At 46.6% G+C, this 22,666-nt stretch overlaps 1 protein-coding gene across 2 annotated transcripts; it reads left to right on the top strand.

The window, feature by feature from the left end:
- Nucleotides 1-6,077: 6,077 nt before the first annotated feature.
- Nucleotides 6,078-22,224, top strand: PRSS8 (serine protease 8). 2 transcript variants are annotated; one of them, XM_054995379.1, is made up of 6 exons: nt 6,078-6,250; nt 14,669-14,695; nt 16,141-16,306; nt 17,273-17,547; nt 18,879-19,045; nt 19,989-21,406. In XM_054995379.1, exons 1-6 carry the CDS (start codon nt 6,196-6,198, stop codon nt 20,367-20,369), a joined length of 1,071 nt encoding a protein of 356 aa, XP_054851354.1. In that variant the 5' UTR covers nt 6,078-6,195; the 3' UTR covers nt 20,370-21,406. The 2 variants fall into 2 exon arrangements, with proteins under 2 accessions (XP_054851354.1, XP_054851355.1); XM_054995380.1 differs by having other exon boundaries at nt 6,081-6,250; nt 21,314-22,224.
- The last annotated feature ends 442 nt before the right edge of the window (nt 22,225-22,666 follow it).

Below are 22,666 nucleotides of genomic sequence, written 5' to 3'. Positions count from 1 at the left end.
CAAGTGTCCAATCCCTTTCTTAAATATTTCTGACGGCCCCTCCACATCATCTTCTGTTTGGGCCTCTTACCTCTGAAGGAAAGGGGGCCAATGAGGCCATGGTAACTCTTCCCTGCTTCAATTTAATGCCTCACTGTATTTCCTCAGCCAAGTTTATACAAAGCTCTTGAGATCACATACACACAGTCTCTATAGTGAAGTTACATTTTTGTGTGGTTGGGCTGCAGGATAGGTAGAAATCCACACAGCAGTCTGCCAGAAGTGTTCCTTGGAAAAGCCACCCTTGTTGAGTTTCTCCCTCCCGTGCCACTATTAAAGACAGGGAAAAATGAATTTGAATTAACTTCCCCACATTGATTCTTTCCTCATAGTATCATGGATTGTAGGTACCATCCCTAAGATGTCCCACTGTGAACCAGCTGCTCCCAGAATCTGTGCTCTGAACAGTTCCTCTTGCAGCAATGATCAGATAATAATGACTCGCTCCATCAAGTCATGCTAAGTTCCCCTTATTTTTGTATCGGTCCTCTGTTAAAGGGACCATCAGCAACCTGAAGCATAGGCTGCTTTCCCATCATTGCATCGGTATAGTTACTGCATGCGTATTGCATTATCGTCATTTTTTATTTCTTCCAAGGAGCATATGTGGAGCTGCTTTGTTAACAACCCTCACAACCTTGCGAGCTTGGTCAGTTTGAGGGATTGCCCCAAGTGCTGCTGGTGGTTTTTATTTAGATGTTTATACCTTGCGATCCCAATGGGGATCGAAAGCAGTTTTACAGCATTGTTCTCCCCACCCTCATTTTCTCCTCACAACAGCAACCCTGAGAGGTAGGTTGGGCTGAGAGAGTGACTGGACCAGCGTCAGCGAGCTTCTATGGCAGTGTGAGGATAGTTTCCCAGATCCTAGAGTGACACTGTAACGACTGCACCTTGTCAGAAACTTTTGGCTGGGGTTTTCGCATTCAGCCAATCCAGTGCTGTACCACACTTCTCTTAAATACACACAAGCCACCTTTAAAAAACTGCTCATGCAGAAAGCTACACCCACTTTCAGATTGGTGTCCTGGCGCTGGGAAAGCTGCAGGCAGCCTCTAAGCAAACCAGAGAAGGCACCTCTCAATTTTGGCCCTGGGTTCTGCCCTCTTCCTTTCCATTCCCTGAGGCCTGTCTTGGGATCACCTGCTCATCAACGGTTCGGGCTCATGTGCAGCCAGACAGGAAACCTTTAATTTTCCTCTTGCTTCCTGCACGCTGTTGAGTCACTCCTTCACGCGTGTCATTTGACAGGCAATGCAAAGGTTCGGAACTCCTGGAATGTCCACAGCAGAACACGAGCCCCTGCCATGGGAACATGTAGCATGAGAAAGAGCTCTTTGCGGCATCAACAAAATATGATAGCATGAAGAATTATTACTGTCATTAGGAGCTGTAGCCGAAACTATCCAGTTCAAGCAGATCAGTGTGCTACATGCAGCCTCCCTCCCACTTCTGTGCTCCCCCCATCCCCAGGACTCTAGTGTCTCAACCTCTAGTATCTTTCTCTGACTGTTCCCAGCTTGTCCCTGCTGTTTACCCCAGTTCCACCTTTTCTCTTGATCTTCTTTTGCCCCCAAGCAGATTCTGTCCTCCTCCACCCTTACTCTTTCAACTCTTGCTTCTCTGCCATCTTGCTTAATGCCTGTTCTGTCTCCTCAGCGCCCTTGCTTTTTGGAGCCCACAGACCCTTTGTGTTAATAGCTCGCTGGACTTGTTCTTACTCACTTTCTAAATGTTATCCTGTGTCTTCACAATCTCAGCCTTCCTAGGCCCTATATTTGGTTTTTCCTCATTAAATGAGCTTTTCACTTTCTCCTAAAAAGCTGCACGGTTTGTCAGCACTATACTTCTGTAGCTTCTCCCTGAACAATTGGAATGTTTATGAACGTTCCATGTCACAGCATCGTCTAACAGCGGGCTATGCATTTACCCAATGATAAATCTGTATATTGTACTTCTAGGGTTACCAGCCCCCCATCATGTTTCACGTGGCCAGCAGCTGCCGGGGGTGGGGCGCAGACACAGGAATGGGGCTGGAAACTCTGGAGTGTGTTTGCTCATTCTGGGAATAACACCATTCCCAGCATGACATGGAAACAATGGGTCAGGATGGAGGCCAATTCAGTAAAAATCAGTCCCAAATACTAAATTTCCAGTGCCCTACTAGTGCATACCCCCCCAGTAACCCCCATCCCCTGCTTTCAGTTCCTGGGGACCTGGCAACTCTAGGTACTTGCAATGTACAAAGAAGAGAGCTGGTGTGATGTAGTGGTTAGAGTGTCAGACTGGGATCTGGGAGGTTCCACATTTGTATCCCTGCTCTGCCATGGAAGCGTGCTCAGTGACGTTGGGCCAGTCACACACACAGCCTAATCTACCTCACAAGCTTGTTGTTAGGATAAAAGAGAGGTCAGGAGAATGATGTATGCCACTTCAGGTCCCCGTTGTGAAGACAAGCAGAATATAAATATCCATATAAATTTTTCTTGTCTGCTCACATCAACCCTGTGAGGTTGAACTCTGTTCATAGGCAACTTTGAACAGTGCTGTGGAAAAACAACACACAAGAACACACACAGGCCATGTAATGGAAAACCCAACAGTAATATTGTGACCAGTGTAACGAGACCTCACAAATTCCTGGATAATGTTACCCTACAATAATAGATAATTGCAAATGGTGCAATGAAAGATGTGGAAGGAGATACCACTTAAGACAATGTAATGGTTGGGAACTGGGTGCTGTCATACACAGGAGTGGGAAATATAGAAGCATGGTGCAGGGGTTAGAGTGTCAAAACTAGGATCTGGGAGACCCAGGTTCAAATCCCAACTTTACCATGGAAGCTTGCTGGGTGTCACTGGTCCAGATGCATACTTTCTCTTTCTACCTCACATGGCTGTTCTTGTGAGGATCAGAGCAATAGAGAATGATATCGTTAACTGTTTTGGGGTCCCTACTGAAGAGACAAATGGGGTATCGATATCTAAATAAACAGTCAACAAAATAAGAATGAACTCACAATAATATATATGAAACAGGCAGCAAAACACCCGCTTCGCAAGTTCTATGTGTGTATTTGATGTGACAGGAGCTCACACATCCTCTGCAGTTTTCTGTCTAATTTCCTAATGTTTTAAGATGGAAGCACAGAAATATCATGTCATAATAAGCTGGTAAGAGTCAAAGTAAGGCCACAGGTGATGAGTTGGGCTCAGATCCAAATGTTCTTGAGTCAAATCTTCCCTGAACAATGGGGTAAGCAGGTGATCTCCACAAGTCAGTGACTTAAGACTCAGTTTCCTTTTCTGTAAAAACAAGTCCAAGGCTGATCTCTAAAGACTGTTGTGAGAACACACAAAAGAAAAATATTAAGTGATTCACTACTTGAAAATGCAAATTCAGAAGACAGCTGGGCTGGGAAGACACAAAGTGGAAAAATAGCTGTCTTCTGTTCAACTGATGCACATCGGCACAGGTGTATGCACGCTTTTTGAGCGTCACAGAACTCTTCAGCTTCTGCCTGAAGAGGTCTCTGAAAGTCCAATCCAGTAAGTGTTGGTAACAGCATTCAAATCAAATTATTAGCAGGTAGCATGAAAATCAGATGCATTTGTCAGGATCCACGAGAGTGATACATAGATGGGTCACACCAAGGCACTGCAACAATTTTTTGTTGTTTGCTGCGTGCACACATGGGAGAAAAAGGGAAATACCAGATGTAAAGCAGCAGCTCCTGAGCCTTGAAAAGTTGTGTATAACCAGGTTTATTTATGTTTCTGAAGAAAGGCGCTCTAACACTTGAAAGCACTCTGAAAATCTTGTTGGTCTCTAAGGTGCCACTGGACTCCAATCCTGCAGGTTTATTTACTTAATTTATACTCCACCTTTCTCCCAATGGGGAACCAAAGCAGCTTACAACATTCTCCTCCTAGAATCATAGAGTTGGGAGGGAGCTCCAGGGTCATCTAGTCCAACCCCCTGCAAAATGCAGGAAATTCTCAACTACCTCCCCATCACACTCCTAGTAACCCCTGTTCCATGCCCAGAAGATGGTAAAAAAACTCCAGGATCCCTGGTCCAACTAGCCTGGAGAAAATTGCTTCCTGAGCCCAAGGTGATGATTGAAAGGGCCACAAGAACTAAGCACTGATGTAACCCTTCCTGCCCTCCTTCTCATGAGAATCACAGAATCGGCATTGCTGTCAGATGGCCATCTAGCCTCTGCTTAAAAACCTCCAAAGGAGGAGAGCCCACCACCTCCCGAGGAAGCCTGTTCCACTGAGGGGCCACTCTAACTGTCCGGAAGTTCTTCCTAATGTTTAGTTCTCCATTTTACCTTTACAACAATCCTGTAAAGTGTGTTAGGCTGAGCGTGTGTGACTGACCCAAGGTTGCATGGCAGAGTGGGCATTTGAACCTGGGTTTCCTAGATCCCAGTCCAACACTAACCACTATGCAACACTGTAACTTTCTACAGCACTGCACAAATCCAAAATACATCATCTACATAACTGCATCTAGTCATTTAAGAAAAAAAAAATGGTGGAAAGACAGATGCAGAAAATAATGTAAAGAGGGCCCCATATAGCACGAGGGGAAGGGATTACAGGAGTTTTTTGGGTCTGACAGAAGACTGGCAGAGTAGATAGAGCAGTGGATTTGAATCAGGGAGTTCAAATCCTTAGTTTGTCATGATAGTCGCTGGGTAATCCACTGTGACAGATTCACCTACCTTACAATGTAAAGGTAAAATGGAAATGGGGGGGGGGGATTGTGCATATTGCTTTGAGCTCTTAAAAGCAAGGCGTAAAATTTTTAGAAAAAGCACTTACTACACCAAACTAGTCTGATACCAATATACCTACCTAATATCATTATTTATAATCCCAGAGGGATAGCTGCCTCCACCCTTCTGGGATACTGTGCTAGTAGTCATCACTGGATTTGATCATTTTGCGTGGGTAGCCATGTTGGTCTGCAGTAAAAGAGCAAGATTTGAATCCAGTGACACCTTAGAGACCAACCAGATTTTCAGGGTAGAAGCTTTCGGCATCTGAAGAAGGTAATGTTGACCTTCAAAAGCGTATACCCTGAAAATCTTGTTGGTCTCCAAGATGCCACTGGACCTGACTTATCCATACAGAAAAATCCAGTCGCTCACTACAGCAGCCTCTCCAAAGGCTATCTGCCTAGGGTTGCCAACTCTAGATTGGGAAATTCCTGGCAATGTTAGGGATAGAGCTTGAGGGAGGCAGGAATTGGGGAGGGACCTCAGCAGGATATAATAGCATGGTGTTCATCCCAAAGTAGGCATTCTCTCCAGGGGAACTGATCTATGAGTCTCTCTACCCAGGCCAAGACATCTTACACAAGTAGGATTAAGTGAAAGATCTTACATTTATTCTCCCATTGTGAATATATATGCACCACTAGGGAGGCACACTTGAATATAAGACCACACAGAAAGTAAGGCGCTTGAGCGTCCCCATGTAAGATGTCTTGCGTAGAGAGACTCAATTGAAATTCTGGGAGATCTCCAGGACTCACCTAGAGGTTGGCAACCCTACGTCTGCCTCATAAAGTCTGCTGCTGCAATCTAAATAACATTACATTTTAGAAGACTTAACTCATTCATTGTAGCAAGATCAATCCATCAATCAAGCTTTGGCCACAATAAATGGGTTTGTCTTGGAGATGCCGCCCGCAAGGCTCTTTGTTATGTTGAAAACAAAAACCCACAGAAGGCCATCTCCTTCCCTGGCCTGCAGGGTCTTCTCCAAAGCCCTGGAGGGCCGGCGGGCCTCTCTCCACTTGACCCGGCCGCGAACTGAATGGAACTCATGGCCACTGGGAAGGGGCGGCCGGGCCTGCCTGCCTCCCTCCCAGTTGGAGGCGAGGCGAGGCGAGGGAGGAGGCGCCACCTGAGCCAGGTGAGCCAAGCAGAGAGACATGCAAATGGGCCCCGGGAGGGTGACTGGTTCTGGCGGGGAGCCCAGCCCGGCCCCAACAGGTTGGACGACTTGTCCGTCAGCCCAGAAAGGCAGGGCCAGGCGGGCGGCTTCATTCCCCAGTCCACCTGCCCGCGGGACTGACTCGCTGGCGCAGCTCTGCTCTCTCCCACCGGCTCTTGGACTTGGACGCGGCCCGAGGAGATGGCGGGGCTGCTGGCACCTCGGGGGCTGCTGCTGGGCCTCTTGCTGGCCTGTGGTGAGTACGCAAGGCCGCTGGCTGCGTCGGGGCTCTTACCGGGACTAGGCTGAGGCGCCTTCTTGACTTGTCTCCACACACACACCTGTCTTGTTCCAACGGGCTCCTGTTTCCCGCCTTCATTCTCTGCCTGTGGCCTTTTTCGCCTTCTCTGCATCCGTTCAAAGCTGAGTCAAGTTCAGTTACAGTTCCTAGGTAGGGTTGCCACCCTCCAAGTGGACCCTGGAGACCCCCTGGAATTACAACTGATCTCCAGGTGACAGGGATCAGTTGCCCTGGGGGAAGTGGCTGCTTTGGCGAGTGGATTTTGTGGCATTATATCCCACCGAGGTCCTTCACCTCCTCAAAGCCTCCACTGGGTCCACCTCCAAATCTCCAGGAATTTCCCAACCCAGAGTTGGTAACCCTAGGAGTTCCCCCTGACTTTTGGAAGACTGGTGGGGGGACCAGCTTGGGCTTAAGTTTCAGGTGTTCACCTTTGTGTGGCCCATGGCTGAGTCAAGGGGGGAGATGGAATCACCTGTTTGGGATAAGAAGCAGCCCTGGTTATTTGGATAGGAGCCACGGAATGAGCCCCAAAGCCAGGTCATCATATACCTTACCTGTGCGTCCCTGCGGTATGTGGCATCTGGAGGATCGATGCAGTGATTCACCAAAGGTCACCTGCACCTGCCCAGAAGTGCTGGAACTTGCATCTGCCTGGAAGTTCTGGTTTCTCGCCTTGGAAAGCCCGGAGCCAAAGACGTACGAAGGTTGGCTGCGGGTGATTTGTCTGGAAGGAACGGAGAAGACTTCTGCACCTGCTCGAAGGCACACTCGTCCTCATTTATAGTTACTTCATGTCGTTCCTAGATTGAGCCCTGATAATGGAAACAGGCTCCCGGGCTGGATTTTAAACCGTGAATCTGCTAAGCTGTGCAACAGCCAATTAAAAACAAAACATGATGTTGGATTATGATTTATGGACGTATGCTTCCTTGGCTGCTGGTGTTCAGGGGTGACAGCACCTCTTTAAGAAATCCTGACAACACAAGGAACAGTTTCTGAGCTGTGTTGCCACCTTTTAAGAGATCCTTGGACTGAAGATCTATCTTTTATCTATCAGATGGGAGTCATTTAATTTCAGCAAATGCAATTCAGCCTTTCTGTTCTTGTTCCTGAAATTAGTGCTGAGAGCACCCGCTAAGGGAGGGTGGGATGGGGTGGGAGGGTGGGTGCTACATTCCTTGAGGACAAAGGTCCTCTGAGTGTTGGGAAAACACAGACAGAAAGCAGGGTGGGGGGCTGGGAGTGTGCTCTTTCTCTCTGCCTGACTCAGGATTGGAAAGAAGTACGGTTGCCAGCTTTTCTTTATGTAGGAGTTCCTGTGCTTTTAATAGAATACAGGCAGGTATTCAACAGATAAAGAATCACCACGTTAAAAGGCTGCCCTCCTTAAGTATGAGCATGCCACTCAGTTGTGAAAGGCAAAGGTACCCTACCAGGAAAGAAAATGTCACCATCTTAGAAGGAAGAAATGTCTTAAGAGAGTGCTTTTTCAAGGGTTGGGCTCCTATCTGCTTACAAATCATTACCCTCCCCCTGAATACATACCTGGAAGCCCTGCCCTTTAATTTCAGACAGATGGACTGATTTGGTGACAAAAGAAATACAGACTGTACATGATTAGTCCAAGAGTAGAGTAGTCAAACTAGATAAGATCCGTGATCAAAATTTTTAACTGTTTTCTGAAAGTCAAGATTTGGATTGGATTTGGGCAACAGGTGTGTTTTTTTAGCTCTCTCTCATACACACCATTTCCCCAAGGGCAGTCTCCTTTGAAGCTGCTGTTTGCTCTGTGGAAGAAAGCCCCCCCTTCCAGGCAAACAGCAGAACAGGAAGGCAGTTTGCATCAGGAAAATTAGTGGGGCAAGGGTTTCTTAAAGAAAAAGAAAAAAAACCGCTGCCACTATTGTGACCTTGAATCAGCAACCATGATTGCCTGTTGCCTTTCAAAATAAACCACCACCCAAACAATTGTGGGACATTATCTGAATCACTGAAAACAGGCAGCTTGGGTCTTAGAAAAGGGAGGAAGATTTCTGTGTTCTCATCCCAGGAAAATGGGACCTTGCTTTTCTTTCCACCACTCCCTCAATGTTCTCCTAGGTTTTCTTTTTTACCTTTTTTTTTTTAACAAATAAGAAAACCAGCTTGTGAAACTCCCGTTATCTTTCTTCTGACAACCCGAAACTCCTTGTAGTAACTTGAAAGCCTTGAGAGAGAGGTTGAGGACTGATGATCTGCAGAAATTGGTGCTTTGGGGCATGTGTGCACGCATGGATATGGTGCGTGCAGATCCTTCAGTAATGTGTGTGTGTGCTTTAAGCCTGAAGTCTCCATCAAAGAAGACTGGGATAGGCTGCTATCCAGACTAAGATGATAACTTTTAGTCGACTAATCAGTTAATTGAATATAATAGGATGCCTCTGTTAGCACTTCCAAAATATTCAAAGCACTTTTCACATGTTATCTTCTTGCAGTTCTTACAACTCTCCTATAAGGTAGGCCAAAATGTTTCCCTATATTGCACCTGAGGGAGTGGGGTTGGGGCTAACTAACTTGTAGCAGGGGCAATATTTGAATATGGATTCTCTTGGATCACAGCTGCTATGTTACAGCAGTTCATAATGTTTCCTGCAGAGGTGTTACTGTTTAATGAAAGCACAATGGTGTTTTAATGTTTCCAACATTATTTTTAATCCAAATGCTTCTAAAAATGGCTGATGGCATGTTCCATCTCAGATCTCCTGTGTGAGAAAGGAGATGCCTCTTCAGAGGCAATGCCTGCTGAGATAAAGGCACGCACCATTTAAAACAAAATATGCTCCTCTTCTTTAGAACAGTTCCATGCAAATGGCATCAATTTATTCAATCAGTTAAAAAATATCAAACGATTGACTAAGATTTCTTTAATTGGGTGACATCCCGGATCCAAATATTTGAAAGGAATAAGTTAGTTTCCCCCCAGGATTTAATTTGAGCATAGATTATTTATTTTATTTGTATTTATTTATTTTAGACTTTTATTCCGCCCTCCCCGCAAGCAGGCTCAGGGCGGATTACATCAGAGAAAAACATTTCATACAATTTACATATCCTAAAAGCAGTAAGACAGTTTAAACATTTCAAACAAAAACATGCTAATAAATATAATGGCTAATATGCCAGACAGCAGCAGTCAGTATTAACTAATTAAAAGCCAGATGGTGGACGACTCTGATGGGAAGGGCTCAGATCTTCTCCTCTTTCCAGGCCGGCAGCGGCCTAGCCCAACCTCAACCATATGCCTGGTGGAACATCTCTGACTTACAGGCCTGGCAGAAAGATAGTAAATCCTGCCGGGCCCTGGTCTCAACAGACAGATTTGTTGGGGTGTAACATTTGCACCTATTTTAAGTGGCAGGGCTCAGCCTCAGAGTTTAACAATAAAGTAAAAGGTACTTCTGACCACATGCAGAGTGTCTTTCTCTTATCAAAGATGATTTACAGCCAATCAGCATTCATCTGGGATTAGGAGGCATGTCTTCCCCATGTTCTGGGATCCCAGCAGCACTTATTCAGTATAAACAATGGTAGAGAATAATTTGGAAAGCACACATCTTAGAGAGTCAAATCAGTTTGAATAGTGGGGGTGTGAACTTTAACAGAGCCACTGTATTCTTGACAGAGCTCTTAATAGTAGCATGTGATACAAAAGATTGGGTAGTTCCCACTCCCAACCCCATCAGTCTCTATCTCCATGCTAGGCAGAGCTGCATCTGTTGAAATTCTGCCTGTCGTTGCAGCTTTGAAAGCACAGAACCGTCAAAAAAAAAGAGCTAGTAGGTTCAAAAGCTTATGTTCACATAGACTCTTTTGGTTTTCTTGAAAACAGTGGGATCAGATTGGAGCTAGTTAGGTTAAAATCTGATGTCTTGCAAAAGTGGGTGTGGGTGGGACTGGCACCAGAACTCGTGGGGAGAGGATTTGGCCCCGATCTGCCATCAGAATGAAGCACATGTCTAATGTTCTTTAGGCTCAGCTTTGCAACCCCCAGGCCCCTGCAGTTCCAATAGGGGTCTTGTAGCCAGGGAGGCTGGATGGTACAAGAGGGCAGGGATAGGTCAGGTTGCTCTCTTTCGGTAGCATTTTATCCCCAAGGGTGGGGCAGTCTTATACGTCAGAGGCAGCTCACCCAACCAGTTGGCCCTGGCTCTATTTTTAAACACCCTATTTGCTTTGCTCACTGTGGTAGCTTCCTGATGACTGGGCCAATATAGCAACCAGAGTGGATGAAGACTGGTGTTAGAAGGAAAATTGGTGCTGAGATACCATAGGCCCTTTCTGAGTGTCCATTTGTGGTTGAGCTGTTCGCATATTCTTTTTTGAGTCAATCAGGGGTCTCCAAAGTGGAGCAGATGGTATCCTCTAATCTGGGGTATGGTGGCTGCATTCAGACGGCATGATAAACCCATATTTGGTGCAACACCAGTCAGCTGAGATGTCTGAATGCAGGCAATTGAACAAAGTGGAGTTTGATGGTGGGTGAAAACTGAAACCCTGCCCTCAAGTTATAGTTGACTTATGGCGACCCCTGGTGGGGTTTTCATGGCAAGAGACTAACAGAGGTGGTTTGCCATTGATGGTTGGTACCAAATATTTATAGCTGGTTTGTTAACTATGGTGTGTACTGTGGTTCGTCAGAACTCATGAATCACGGTTTGTTGAATAACTGTAGCTGCCTGGTACCAGGGAGGGGTATGCCCTCCTACTGGGAAGCAGAAGGGAAAAAAGACTTGAGTTCAAGTACTAACTGGGTTTAGTTATCTATTGTATACAAATCACAGTTCCTTGCAGAAAGCATTGTTTATTATGATTTCTGAATGTAGTCAGGGAATCTGGAGAACCGGGTAGGGTAGGGGATGTAAATATCACCTGCAGCCAAGTCAGATGATCAAATGAGTTGAATGCAGTAATCCTCCCTGCATGGATAAACATGAAGGGAGCATGTGTAATAAAATGAATTTAAAGTTGAAGATGGGTTTAGTTTGAGCCCATTGGCCTGTCTTCGGCCCCAGGGGGTCAGCACTGGAACACGTGAGAGAACAAAATATCTCTGAGCATGTACAAAGTGTTCTTTGACAGAACGTGGTCTGGTTGCCGTGTGATTAAGGATCAAGGGGAAATGATTTCCAGGTCAGAGAGCAATTTTCTTTGGCAGTCATAAACCTTGGGCTCTCTTGCATTCAGAGTAATGGATTGTATCACATGGATCTGTTTGGAAACAGAGCTGAGGAAAAGCACTACTGTTTGTGGAATGGATCTGTAGGATCCAACCCTGTGCATCGATTACAGAATTATTTACATATTTCTTGATCTTTGCATCCAGGGAGGAATTGCTTTGGACTTCAAATGAGTTTGGGCACACTGCGATCATATCAATGTGTGTGTATCCCTTTTCTTATTTGTCTAGAATCATATGCTTGATGGATTCATACCAGTGCACCCTAGAGAGTCACCATTTCTTACCCCTGCCAATTATGGCCAGCCCGGCCTTTCTGGTTTAAAATGGGATATCAAGGACTGCATTAATCATTGCATCTGGTCCAAATCACATTGTTTTAATTCTTAAATAGGATTAAGCAGTCAGCAAATCGCCTCCTAGTCAGACTAACCCCTTATCAGGGTCTTTTGTGTAACAGTACTCACCAGCACCTGCAGGGTTTTTTTTTCAGGGTTCTCCCAAATCCAAAGAGGGGAATTGGTGGAAACTGATGCAGCTTTATATATGAGTATTGGAAATTTCTTTTTAACAAACAAACTTTCCCCTTATTACTAAAAAACAGAAACGTCTTTTTTTTTAGAGTGGTCACAAGAAAGACAAACAGGACTTCTCTGCAAAACAATTACTCTGTGTTTGGCAAACAACAACTTTTTTTTCCAAAAAATGTATTTGCCATTGATCTTTTCTGCCTGCATGCCAGGGGCTGCCGGCTGACCTAAAAGAACCACTGGTGTGGCCTGTAGGTGTGCTCTTATTAAAAGCAGCGTAATCTGCCACAATCACCAGGTGAAGCTTTTCATAAGAAGGAGGGGATGTGATTACCTGCTAATGCCTGTGTGTGGAACTGCTCGTAAAAACCTGGCTGTTGAGAAGTTGTCAACCCTTTGCCAGGAGCCAAGAATCCTCAAACTCCCCCCCCCCTTTTAAAAAAAAGATCAAAGGCAGAACCCTTGAAACTTGAACTTCCCACCTCTTTGAAGAAGAGCCAAGCTAAGCCTCTCAGGGTCTAAGCCTCGCATGGCTTCTCCTTTAAGTCATTTGGTGCCTTCAGGCATGAAACTCCGAGGAGCCTCTCCGCCTTCCCAGATGGTTACTCAGGTCTTCGTGCACCGTGTGCCCTGGCTGGATGCTACTCAAGCCTGCACAGGCTCATCTCCCAAGAATCTCTGGCACGACAGGATTGCCTTCTCAGACAGATTGCTCCAAGCTCACGGGGGCGAGACGCAAAAGTTCCTGGGAAGCCGTTCCACCGAAGGGAAACTGGGGCAAGAGGAGTGAATGGACACACCCAGGAGTGCTCCTGGGCACAAGATGCAGTTGAAGGAAGAGACCGGGGAAAGGTCCAGGAAAAGTCACCTTTCTCTCCACGTCAGCATGCTGATGTCATTTCCAAAATGAAAAGTGTTGGGGCGCAGTCCTTCCCCAGAAAGATGACGTCTGCTCTGGAGAGGGTTGTCACCTTGTTTTCAGCCTTGTGAAGTCCATGTGCTTTTAGCAATAAGGCTGCCAACTCTGGTTTGGGAAATTCCTGGAGATTTGGGGACAGAGCTTGGACTGATAGGGTTTGGGGATGGGAGAGGCCTCAGCAGGGTATAATACCTCAGAGTCCACCCTCCAAATCAGCCATGGTCTCCAGGGAAACGATCTGATGCCTGGAGATCAGTTGTAACTTTGGGACATCTCCAGACCCTACCTGGAGGTTGGCAACTATATTTTAGCTGCTGTTTGTGAGGCACACATTCTGTAGATGCAGTTTCATGGTGGTGTGCAGATTCAGGTCAATAGGGAGGGGAAACTGCCCTGGTTGAATATCTGCCTGCTTTATCAGCTGATGAATGCGTCCTGGTGCATGACAGACTCCTCTTTGCCTTGGGTCTTTCTGAACAGACACTTGGTATTTCAAAGAGCCTTGGCTCAAATGAAGATATCTGCGGGACAAGGGTGAGTTCCTATGTTCAATAGAATCAAGTGGTAATAGGCCAACGTGTTTTTCCTCAAATACACCACTTTAGGCTACCAGCAAAGGTTTCGTGTTTGGGTGTTGTTTCTCCACCCCAAATGTAGCATGTCTCAAAAGTGTTTGGCCCCATCGTTTCCTTAGCATGCCAGTTTTCTATGCGGAGAGAAATGTTATATGGGAAGGGGCAGGGGGAGGGATTTAAATGTGCAGTTCCTTGCCTGAATTGACACCTTTGGGGAAAAAGCAGATCACTGTTGGAAATCTATTTCTTGTGTATATATCCTGCCTTTCTGCCAATATATTCAAGGTTCTTTACAATTTAAAACAAAACAAAATAGTTTCTTTTTTTTAAAGTTCTCTCTTGGGGAGCTTATAGCATAAGAGCCTTGCCTTGGGCTTCTTTTCCAGGGAACATTGTGGCTCAAGAGGGGGGGGGGGGCTGCTAGATTGCTGCACAGAATGAGCAGGCAGTAGGGAGATTTTTGGGGGAGGGGGGTTGAGGGAGAGGATCTCAGCAAGTTATAATGCCATATAATCTACCCTCCAAAGTAGCCATTTTCTCCAGGGGAACTGATCGCCATAGCCTGGAGAACAGATGTAATTCTCGCAGCTCTCTAGGCCTCAGCTGGAGGTTGGTAACCCTAGCAGTCAGTCAGGGATGAAGGATAGCATGAGTTGGCCTGTGGTTTTATCTTGACTTTGAGATGCATTGAGGCTCATGCTGGGTGCCATTTCACTGCACAGAAATGCTGCTGGTTTTGCATAAAAATGATAGTTATCATCAGGGCTTTTTTTCAGCTGGAACGCGGTGGAACGGAGTTCCAGAACCTCTTGAAAATGGTCACATGGCTGGTGGCCCCGCCCCCTGATCTCCAGACACAGTTTAAATTGCCCTCTGCGCTGCTCAGTGGTGTGGAGGGCAATCTAAACTCCCCTCTGTCTGGAGATCAGGGGGCGGGGCCACCAGCCATGTGACTATTTTCTCCAAGGGCAACCCACTGAGTTCCACCACCTCTTTTCCCAGAAAAAAAGCCCTGGTTATTATCAATGCTGTTCCAGGTTTGTTTTGTCAGAGTGTTTAATATGTACTTTTAACATCATATATTTTTTTTCCTGTTTCCTACTTTTCCCCTTTTGGCCCTATTCTCCGCAGTCGTAGAAGAGACCAGAAATCAAAATGGTAAGAAGCCTGTGAATGTTATACAAAAATATTCATTGAAAGTCTTACTGTTTCCTCATGGGTAAACCTTTCCACGACCACTCCGCCCTCCACCTGCTGCCATCATTCAGGCTCGTCATAGAAATGTTTTAGCCATCAACGTTTCCTATCAAAGGAAACCCAGGAGCAAGGGCTGGCAACATATTCAGCCTCAGTGCCTCCAGATCAGACTACTGCAACTCACTCTACGCAGGGCTTCCCTTGGGCTTGATCTGGTTCAGAATGCAGCTGCACGAGTGGTTGCCAGAGCTCCAATCATGGCACATATAACACCCATCCTCCGTCAGCTGCACTGGTTATCAGTTGAGTACTGGGTCCGGTTCAAGGTTCTGGTGTTGACCTACAAACCCTATGCGGACTGGGCCCGGCATACCTTCGGGACCGCCTCTCCCCATATGTTCCCTGGAGGTCGCTTCGGTTAGCTAATAAGCAGTTGCTGATGGTCCCTGGACCCAGGGAGGTCCACCTGGCCTCTACCAGAGTCAGGGCCTTTTCGGTCCTGGCTCCGACCTGGTGGAACTCTCTGTCTGAGGAAACTAGGGCCCGGCAGGATTTGTTATCTTTCCGCCGAGCCTGCAAGATGGAGATGTTCCGCCAGGCATTTGGTGGGGGCTGGGCTGTCCTCTCGCTGGCCATACCACTGAAGACCATCCACCACCCATGCAGGAGCTCGTAAGTGTGGCGCAGGGCATGATGTAAGAGCCAAGCCCTGCGCCTAAAATGCCATATTTTAACATTTATATCTGTCAATTGAGAAATTTTATTGTATGTGAAATAGCGTTTTAATGTCTATTTATGTTTCTATTGTTTTTAAACTGTGTGTTGCAGGTTGTATGTTGTTACACCGCCCTGAGCCCATGTGACGGGGAGGGTGGTCTAGAAATGCAATAAATAAATAAGCAAGCCTGAAAGGTACCTACAAAGATGCTGGTGTGCTGGCAAGTAAAAGAGTGTGGGCTTGCACTTTACCCTTCATACTGGATGGAGTGCAAGTAAATTGACTGTTAGTGGTGCTACTGGCATCTCAGGGGCTTGTCTTGGGCAGAAAAATGGACTTGCATGCTGCTGATTGGCACACCCCTACCCTAGAGAGAACCCCTTCTGTGCCAGTTCTGCCTTCATACGTGCAGGGAGGTGAAGGCCTGCATCTAAATGCTGCACATATTAATTATTTGCTTATTGATTTTTTCATTCATTTATCATCAGTCTTTCGTGCCGAGACTCAAGGCAGATGACAGAATTATAAAAAGAAAGCAGTAAAGACCAGTTTAAGAGCCCAGGGTGCTGAATGGCTGGCACATACGCACACAAATGCACCAATCTTTTATCGTCATCATGTAAATAAGAAACAACTTTCCCCCCCACTCTTCAAAGCTCTTTACAGACCGTGTCTCTCTTATCTGCAGTGTTATGTGGGGTGCCTGCCCTGGGGCGGATCGTGGGTGGTACAGACGCCCAAAGTGGACAGTGGCCCTGGCAGATCGGCCTTCAAATCCACGGTCGGCATCATGTCTGTGGAGGGTCCCTCATCACCCCGCAGTGGTTGATCACGGCTGCACATTGCTTTCCCCAGTAAGTATCCCCCGGCATAACGTGTCCCTGGGCAGCAATGGGAAGGGAAAGTATCTTTTGGAAGCACCATTAAAATAACAGATGCTGGGTTCAAGTTTCAGAGAGAGTTTTCAGTCTGGTGAGGCATGAGGGCAATGTAGGATACATAGAGAGAAATGTTCCACCCTCCTCTGACTCTTGAACTCAGAGTCCTAATGATCACGCTCCTTCTGAGGGCTCAAAGCAGTTTATGTATGCAGTCCTTTCAAAACAGCCCTGTAAGATGGGGCATTAGCATTATCTCCACATTGCAGATAGAGGACTGAGGCCCAGAGAGGGTTGCTAACTTAAGGTCATCTCATGATGGGGGGGCAAATTTCAAACCAAGGGGGTTCCCTGATTCACAGTTAGGTCTGTTTCTTAGAGCCTCTCTACACAAGACATCTTACCTGGGGACGCTCAAGTGATTTACTTTCCGTGTGGTCTTATATTCAGGTGTACTCTGTCTCCCTAGTGGTGCCTGTATATTCACAATGGGAGAACAAGTGTAAGATCTTTCATTTGATCCTACTCATGTAAGAGGTCTTGTGTAGAGAGACTTTTAGCCACTGCACTATACTAGTTTCCTAAAAAGAGTGCCCCATTGACGGCTTTTTCGCGGGATTTCTGATGTCTCTGTTTCCAAAACAGATGCAGACAGTTTTTGTGGCACCATGAAAATGGAATCAAAACTGCCTGCATCCATTTTTGGAAAAGGAGAAATCAGAAATCCCAGAAAAAAGCTGCTATGTTCAGTGAGTGAGATACACTTTTTAGGATGTGTGGAAATGAGAGAGGCACTGGGCTAGCTGCTAAGTTGGAGACAGGTCACTAGATATAGGATGGTTTGGTCCATTGGGATATCTCTTGGGTTCTTGGTGATGTATCCCTTTTACTTATTAGAAATATATTTCAATGCAGATGTGTTGCTTTTTCTTCTCTCAACAGCGTAAACCCATACGACATTTACGATGTGACCTTGGGCGCCTTCCAGCTCCAAAATCCTACACAGAACACAGTAGTGAGGAGGGTGGCGGCAGTCATCAAACATCCCCACTACACGGAGGATGAAGGATCTAAAGGGGACATTGCGCTGGTGAAACTTAATGAGCCGGTCACTTACAGCCGCACCGTCCGGCCAATCTGTCTTCCGGCGTCTTCTGTCAACTTCCCCGTCGGCATGAAGTGCACCGTCACTGGCTGGGGCAACGTGCTCACATCTAGTAAGGAGGAATAGTTCATCTTGGGACCATAATCCTTTAGGTTTAATCAGTGATTCTTGTCCTAGCTCTGTGACCCAAACCGCATCTAGGATGGGAGGGCCTGATTATTGAAAGAGGGACGGACCTCATGCTACCAGACGTTTCCTCAAAATGGCCTGGACTCGCAAAATAGCTCAGTCCCTTAACCATGTAATTCCAGCACATTTGGAATAAGAACCGGGTGCTGCGCTTTGGGTATGTGCAGGGCACCTTTCTTTTCCACACTTGTGCAGAAAGCTGCTGTCACTAAGCACAGCCCCTTCCCACTTCTAATAAATCTGTAGTGTGGCCTGTGTTTGGAATATAGTCTGCAGTTCCGTCTGTTCTTTCCCAGAAGATTTTTTTTACTGCTAGAAAAGCTACAGGAAAGGACAGTCGAAATGATCAAGGGGTTGGGTTTTTGGTAGTTTAGAAAAAAAAAAACTTCTAAGAGGAGGATAACAGAAGTTTATAAAATTAGGGATGGTTGGAGGAAAGTGGATGGGCAGTACCTTTATTGTAAGCCTGGGACTTGCAGGGTGGGAAGAGGACCGTCGCCTCTTGAAATCAATTGCCCTGAACTGACTGCCAGACAGAAGAAAGGGCTTCACGCAACAGTTACGCAATTTATGCAGCCGTATGTGGTGTGGGCTGCTGGCATAGATGGCTTTAAAGGAGGATTATACAGATTAATGGCGAATAGATGTTATCAATGGCCATTAGTTAGGATGGAGCACCATGTTCAGGAGCAGCGTACCTCTGAATACCAGTTGCTGGGGAGCAGCAGCATTGCTTTCACTGAAGGATGCTGAGAATCATCTCTGGCTATGGGAGAATATCACGTGAGCTACCAGTAGCTTGCCAGCTGCTACAGAATAGTTGCTGCAGTCCCTAGAAGACCCAGGAGAAAATTGCTAAAATGGTTTTTAAAGAAGGCTTTTATTTCATAGGATTTTTCTCTGTGCTGCTTAACTGGTAGCTCCATTTCCGATGCTCTTCCTAGTCCACATTCTTTTTCTAGGACAGAACAGAACTTGGTAATGTACTGGGGAAGAGGGTGGGGGGGAAGTAGCCTGGGATATTTTTTCCCCATTACTCAGAAGTAGCTCATTGAAGAAGAGATTGATGACCCCTGTTCTAAAATCTGGCCTGATCCTGCAGAGCTCTTCGGATGCACTTAGGGGAGAGGAGTGTAATGTCAGGTTTCCGAGGAGAACCCCGGCACCGCCATTTTTAAAATGTTTCATGTTCGAGTGTAGCGCCCCTCCCTTCAGGGCAGCCCTTCTAATCCTGAATGGTTCTCTTCTGTGCAGCCAGCCTTCCCTCACCCAAGACCCTGCAGCAGCTCGACGTGCCCATCATGGGGACGGACACCTGCCGCTGCCTGTACAGCTTGAATCCTGACCCTGAGGACCCCCACATCATCCACAATGACATGATGTGCGCTGGCCATGCCGAGGGCAAGAAGGATGCCTGTCAGGTAAAGAACGTGGAGGGGAGGAGAATCAGAGTGCCCAGTCGTTAAGGGAGGGTGGGAGAGGGGCAGTGGAGTAAATAAAAGAGCTGCGTTCTACATAAAACACAGGGTGCCTGTTCATTTCAATTACATTTGTACAGGGAAACTTCCCAGTGGACTGGTGCCCAATACGAATTAGTGCTCATTAGGTTAATTATCAATTTAGGTATTACATAGAAGTGGGAGAAAGGAGGCATTCCGGGTGGTTTGTGGATTCAAATCCCCCTATTCACCTATAAAAATGAAATGAAATCCTGCCCTCAAGTCATAGTTGACTTATGGCTACCCCTGGTGGGGTTTTCATGGCAAGAGACTAACAGAGGTGGTTTGCTGTTGCCTGCCTCTGCCACCCTCATCTTCCTTGGAGGTCTCCCATCCAATTACTAACCAACACCAACCCTGCTTGGCAGCTGAGATCCGACAAGATCAGGCTCTCCTGGGCTATCCAGGTCGGGGCTTGGCATGTGCTTGAAATCCCTTTGCTGCTCAGATTATGGTGTATTTTATGAGTTACAGCAATGGCATGGGAGCCATTTTCTGTGGGTTCATCCCACAGTTCGCGGAAAGGCTTAGAAGACGGCGGTTGTGTAGGTTCACACAAGCCCTGAGATCGCAATTGATTGCAATGGTTTTGTGATGAGATTGACTCCACTCATGAGGTTGGGAGCTTTTAAATGTTCAAGCAGCTCCATGGTCATTACCTGCAGTAAAGCAGTTCCCATATTAGACAGCGCAGCGCATTAAGAGAACATTAATCCACACATTATGGTCTTGTGATGACTACCCCAGGATGCTCTGTGACTGACCTTGGTGACCTTTCTAGAGTTCAGGCCCTTCAAATTTCTCCCCATCTTCTAAAACCCTCCCCTCGTGCCCATTGCCTTCTTAATGCCTGCCATTTTTCTAGGGTGACTCCGGAGGACCTCTGTCCTGCCGCATAGGCAATGTCTGGTTGCTGGCCGGGGTTGTAAGCTGGGGAGATGCATGCGGGGCCTCCAACAGACCTGGTGTATATATCCGTACCTCGAACTACGCTGCCTGGATTAAAGAGAATATTCCAGAGGTGGAGTTCAGCCAAGCGACTGCCGATATGGAGCCAGTGTCCGAGGAGGGCGTGTGCTCCAATACTACTACTAGCCGGCCGGGCCGTTATGATGATATCCAGCCTCCGCCAGGGTGGTCCCGTCCCATCACCCCTAAACCGCCTTCCTCAAACAGCACCGCCTACCGGGCTAGCCTTCCCTTTCTCCTTCTTTTTCTCCTTCCGATCTTCTGGTACTTCCTATAAATTGCACTTCAGTTCTGGTCAGTAACCCACATGTGCCAAATGATTGTATAGGGAAGAGGGTCCCCCTTCTTTACCACCACCACCTATACTCGATAGGATGGTTGTGCTATTTCAGTCAGTCAGATATCAAATTTTGGCTTTGTGTTCTGAAAGCATGTAATGATGTTGAGAATAGACTGTGACAGCCTTGTTGCTTAAGTACACGCTATGAGATTCAGTTCAATGCCTGCCTTGGGTCAGTGCCATGGTCTAGCATAGGCTGAGGTCAACTTGATTCATGCCTGACTTCAGTTGCCAAGCTCGGTTCTAGCTTATTCATACCAACCCAGTGCCTTTTTTAAAAAAAAGTATTTTGGCTTGATGCAACAATGTAGGCCAAAAACGGGAGCCTCTCTGCAACCTCACAGTGGAGAACAGACTCCCACTAAACCAGGTAGGAAATTCAATCTAATTTCCTCCTTGCGGCAATTCTCATCCCTTCCCAATCCAATTGTGTGATTTTGCTGCTTGGCATCCTGTGCCAGTCTTCACATCTCCTGCCAGCTGCTTTCTTATGTAAATCCTTTCTCCTCGATCAGCTTTGCAATGGACGTTCCCCATCAGTTCCCTTCGTGTTTCCCACCAGCCTTCCTGGCTTGCAAAGTCAGGCTGTTCTCCTTTCGCTGCTAGCCGTGGCTCTTTGTGGAAATTATTTCATCTACCTCCTAAACCTTCCCAGAGTCTCTTGCTAGTGCTTTCCACTTCCATCAGTGTCCACGCAGTTTCTTCCATCGCATGTCTGCCTGACCTCACTGTAGGGCAAGAGCTGGGCCTTCCCCTCCAAACTCTGTAATCTTCTTTGGTTCATTCAGATTGCCTCGACAACCCTCCCCCCCCCCCGCAACATCTCATACGCCAGCCTAATGTGATCTAAATTCACCTCCTCCCTGTGCCCCCTTTTCTAGGGTGACTCCGGGGGACCCCTCTCTTGTCATGTAAACGGTACCTGGCTACTGGCTGGGGTAGTAAGCTGGGGGGATTCGTGTGGGCAGCCCAACCGTCCTGGTGTCTACACACAAGTTTCAGCCTTTGTGAATTGGATCAAGGAAAATGTCCGAGAAGTGGCCCTTGCTGCTGTGGCTGTGGAAGAAGAGCCAGTCTCTGAGGAAGGAATGTGTTCCACAGCACCCCTCTTGCTTTTGCCTTCTTGGATTTTGCTAGCTTGTGTGGCTTTATTGTGTGCCTTTGGGGCTGGTTAAGAAGCTGTCGTTTTACCTGTGTCTCCTGCCAGCCCAGGGACTGAAAGCAAAGATGGAGAAGACTGTTACATTTTTGTTCCTCTTTTGAGTGGCAGTAAGAGCCCATTTTTCTTGTGACTTAATTTTATACTTCAGCGCTGACTACTGAACCCCCTCCACTGCTGGACAGGTTCTTTTGAGTGGATAGATGAACACGGCAGAACTCTGGGGAATTGTGTCATCAGTCCAACAACACCCAACTGCTGTTCCTTCTGAATGAACTGTTCCACATCGGCAACATCAGTGGACCTTATTTATGATGCAGTGCGATTTAAATATGAAAAAGTGCTGGAATGGGATTGCTTGGCGCACACATGCTGGCAAGATCTTTATGGACAGAGCTTCTACCCATATGGACAGAAGGGTAAAAGGAGTGACACCCTGTTCTGTGAAGAAAGGCGACAGGACAAAGAGAATCTACAGCTCACCTTCCCTGGGATCTTACATTTTTAAATCTTGTATTTGCACAATTTTATCCGGGAATGTAAGCCTCTCATTCTTGCTCAAATTGGAAAGAGAGCTTCTGATACTACTCTCATGATGGTTTTTAATAAAGTTGATGGTAGTTATGGCCTCAAGGTTGCTGTGTTATTAAAGGAGAACCATTATTTCCTCAAGCTGCACTAGATGTCAGGGCTGACTCTAAGAGGAAGGAAAGAATGTAGCAGGAGAGAAGTCTTAAGTGGTTTGTTCCTCCGTCTGCTTTAAGCCCCAGGAATGCACTTAAAGAGACCTAACATTAGGTGGGGCGAAACATTCTTTAAGGAAGCATCGAGTGTAGAGCGAAAAACGCAGCTAAGTAGTACAAGGAAAGACCATTCTGGGTCCGACTGCTTGGACAAAGAATCCCACATTTACTAGCTTGCCTGGTTAAAACAGAATGGGTGCTGATGACTTCTCTAGAAGCTACACAGGAGCTTGACTTTCACCTGGTACAGCCTCTCCTATATTCCAGGAGAATGAAAAGTTGCTCCAGACAGAATTATCCTTTCCACCCCTAGACCATGTCCAGTGAAGGGA

The sequence above is a fragment of the Eublepharis macularius genome, chromosome 12 (assembly GCF_028583425.1).
Source record: "Eublepharis macularius isolate TG4126 chromosome 12, MPM_Emac_v1.0, whole genome shotgun sequence".
Taxonomy (NCBI): domain Eukaryota; kingdom Metazoa; phylum Chordata; class Lepidosauria; order Squamata; family Eublepharidae; genus Eublepharis; species Eublepharis macularius.
The sequence above is the reverse complement of the archived record's forward strand: the minus strand, read 5'-3'. Positions and strand labels throughout refer to the sequence as shown.

Excerpts from the sequence above, each read along its gene's own strand:
- PRSS8 (XM_054995379.1), top strand. The coding sequence starts at position 6,196 with ATGGCGGGGCTGCTGGCACCTCGGGGGCTGCTGCTGGGCCTCTTGCTG. Across the intron at positions 6,251-14,668 it reads GGGCCTCTTGCTGGCCTGTG|TCGTAGAAGAGACCAGAAAT; the intron begins GTGAGTACGCAA and ends TATTCTCCGCAG. Across the intron at positions 16,307-17,272 it reads GCTGCACATTGCTTTCCCCA|CGTAAACCCATACGACATTT; the intron begins GTAAGTATCCCC and ends TTCTCTCAACAG.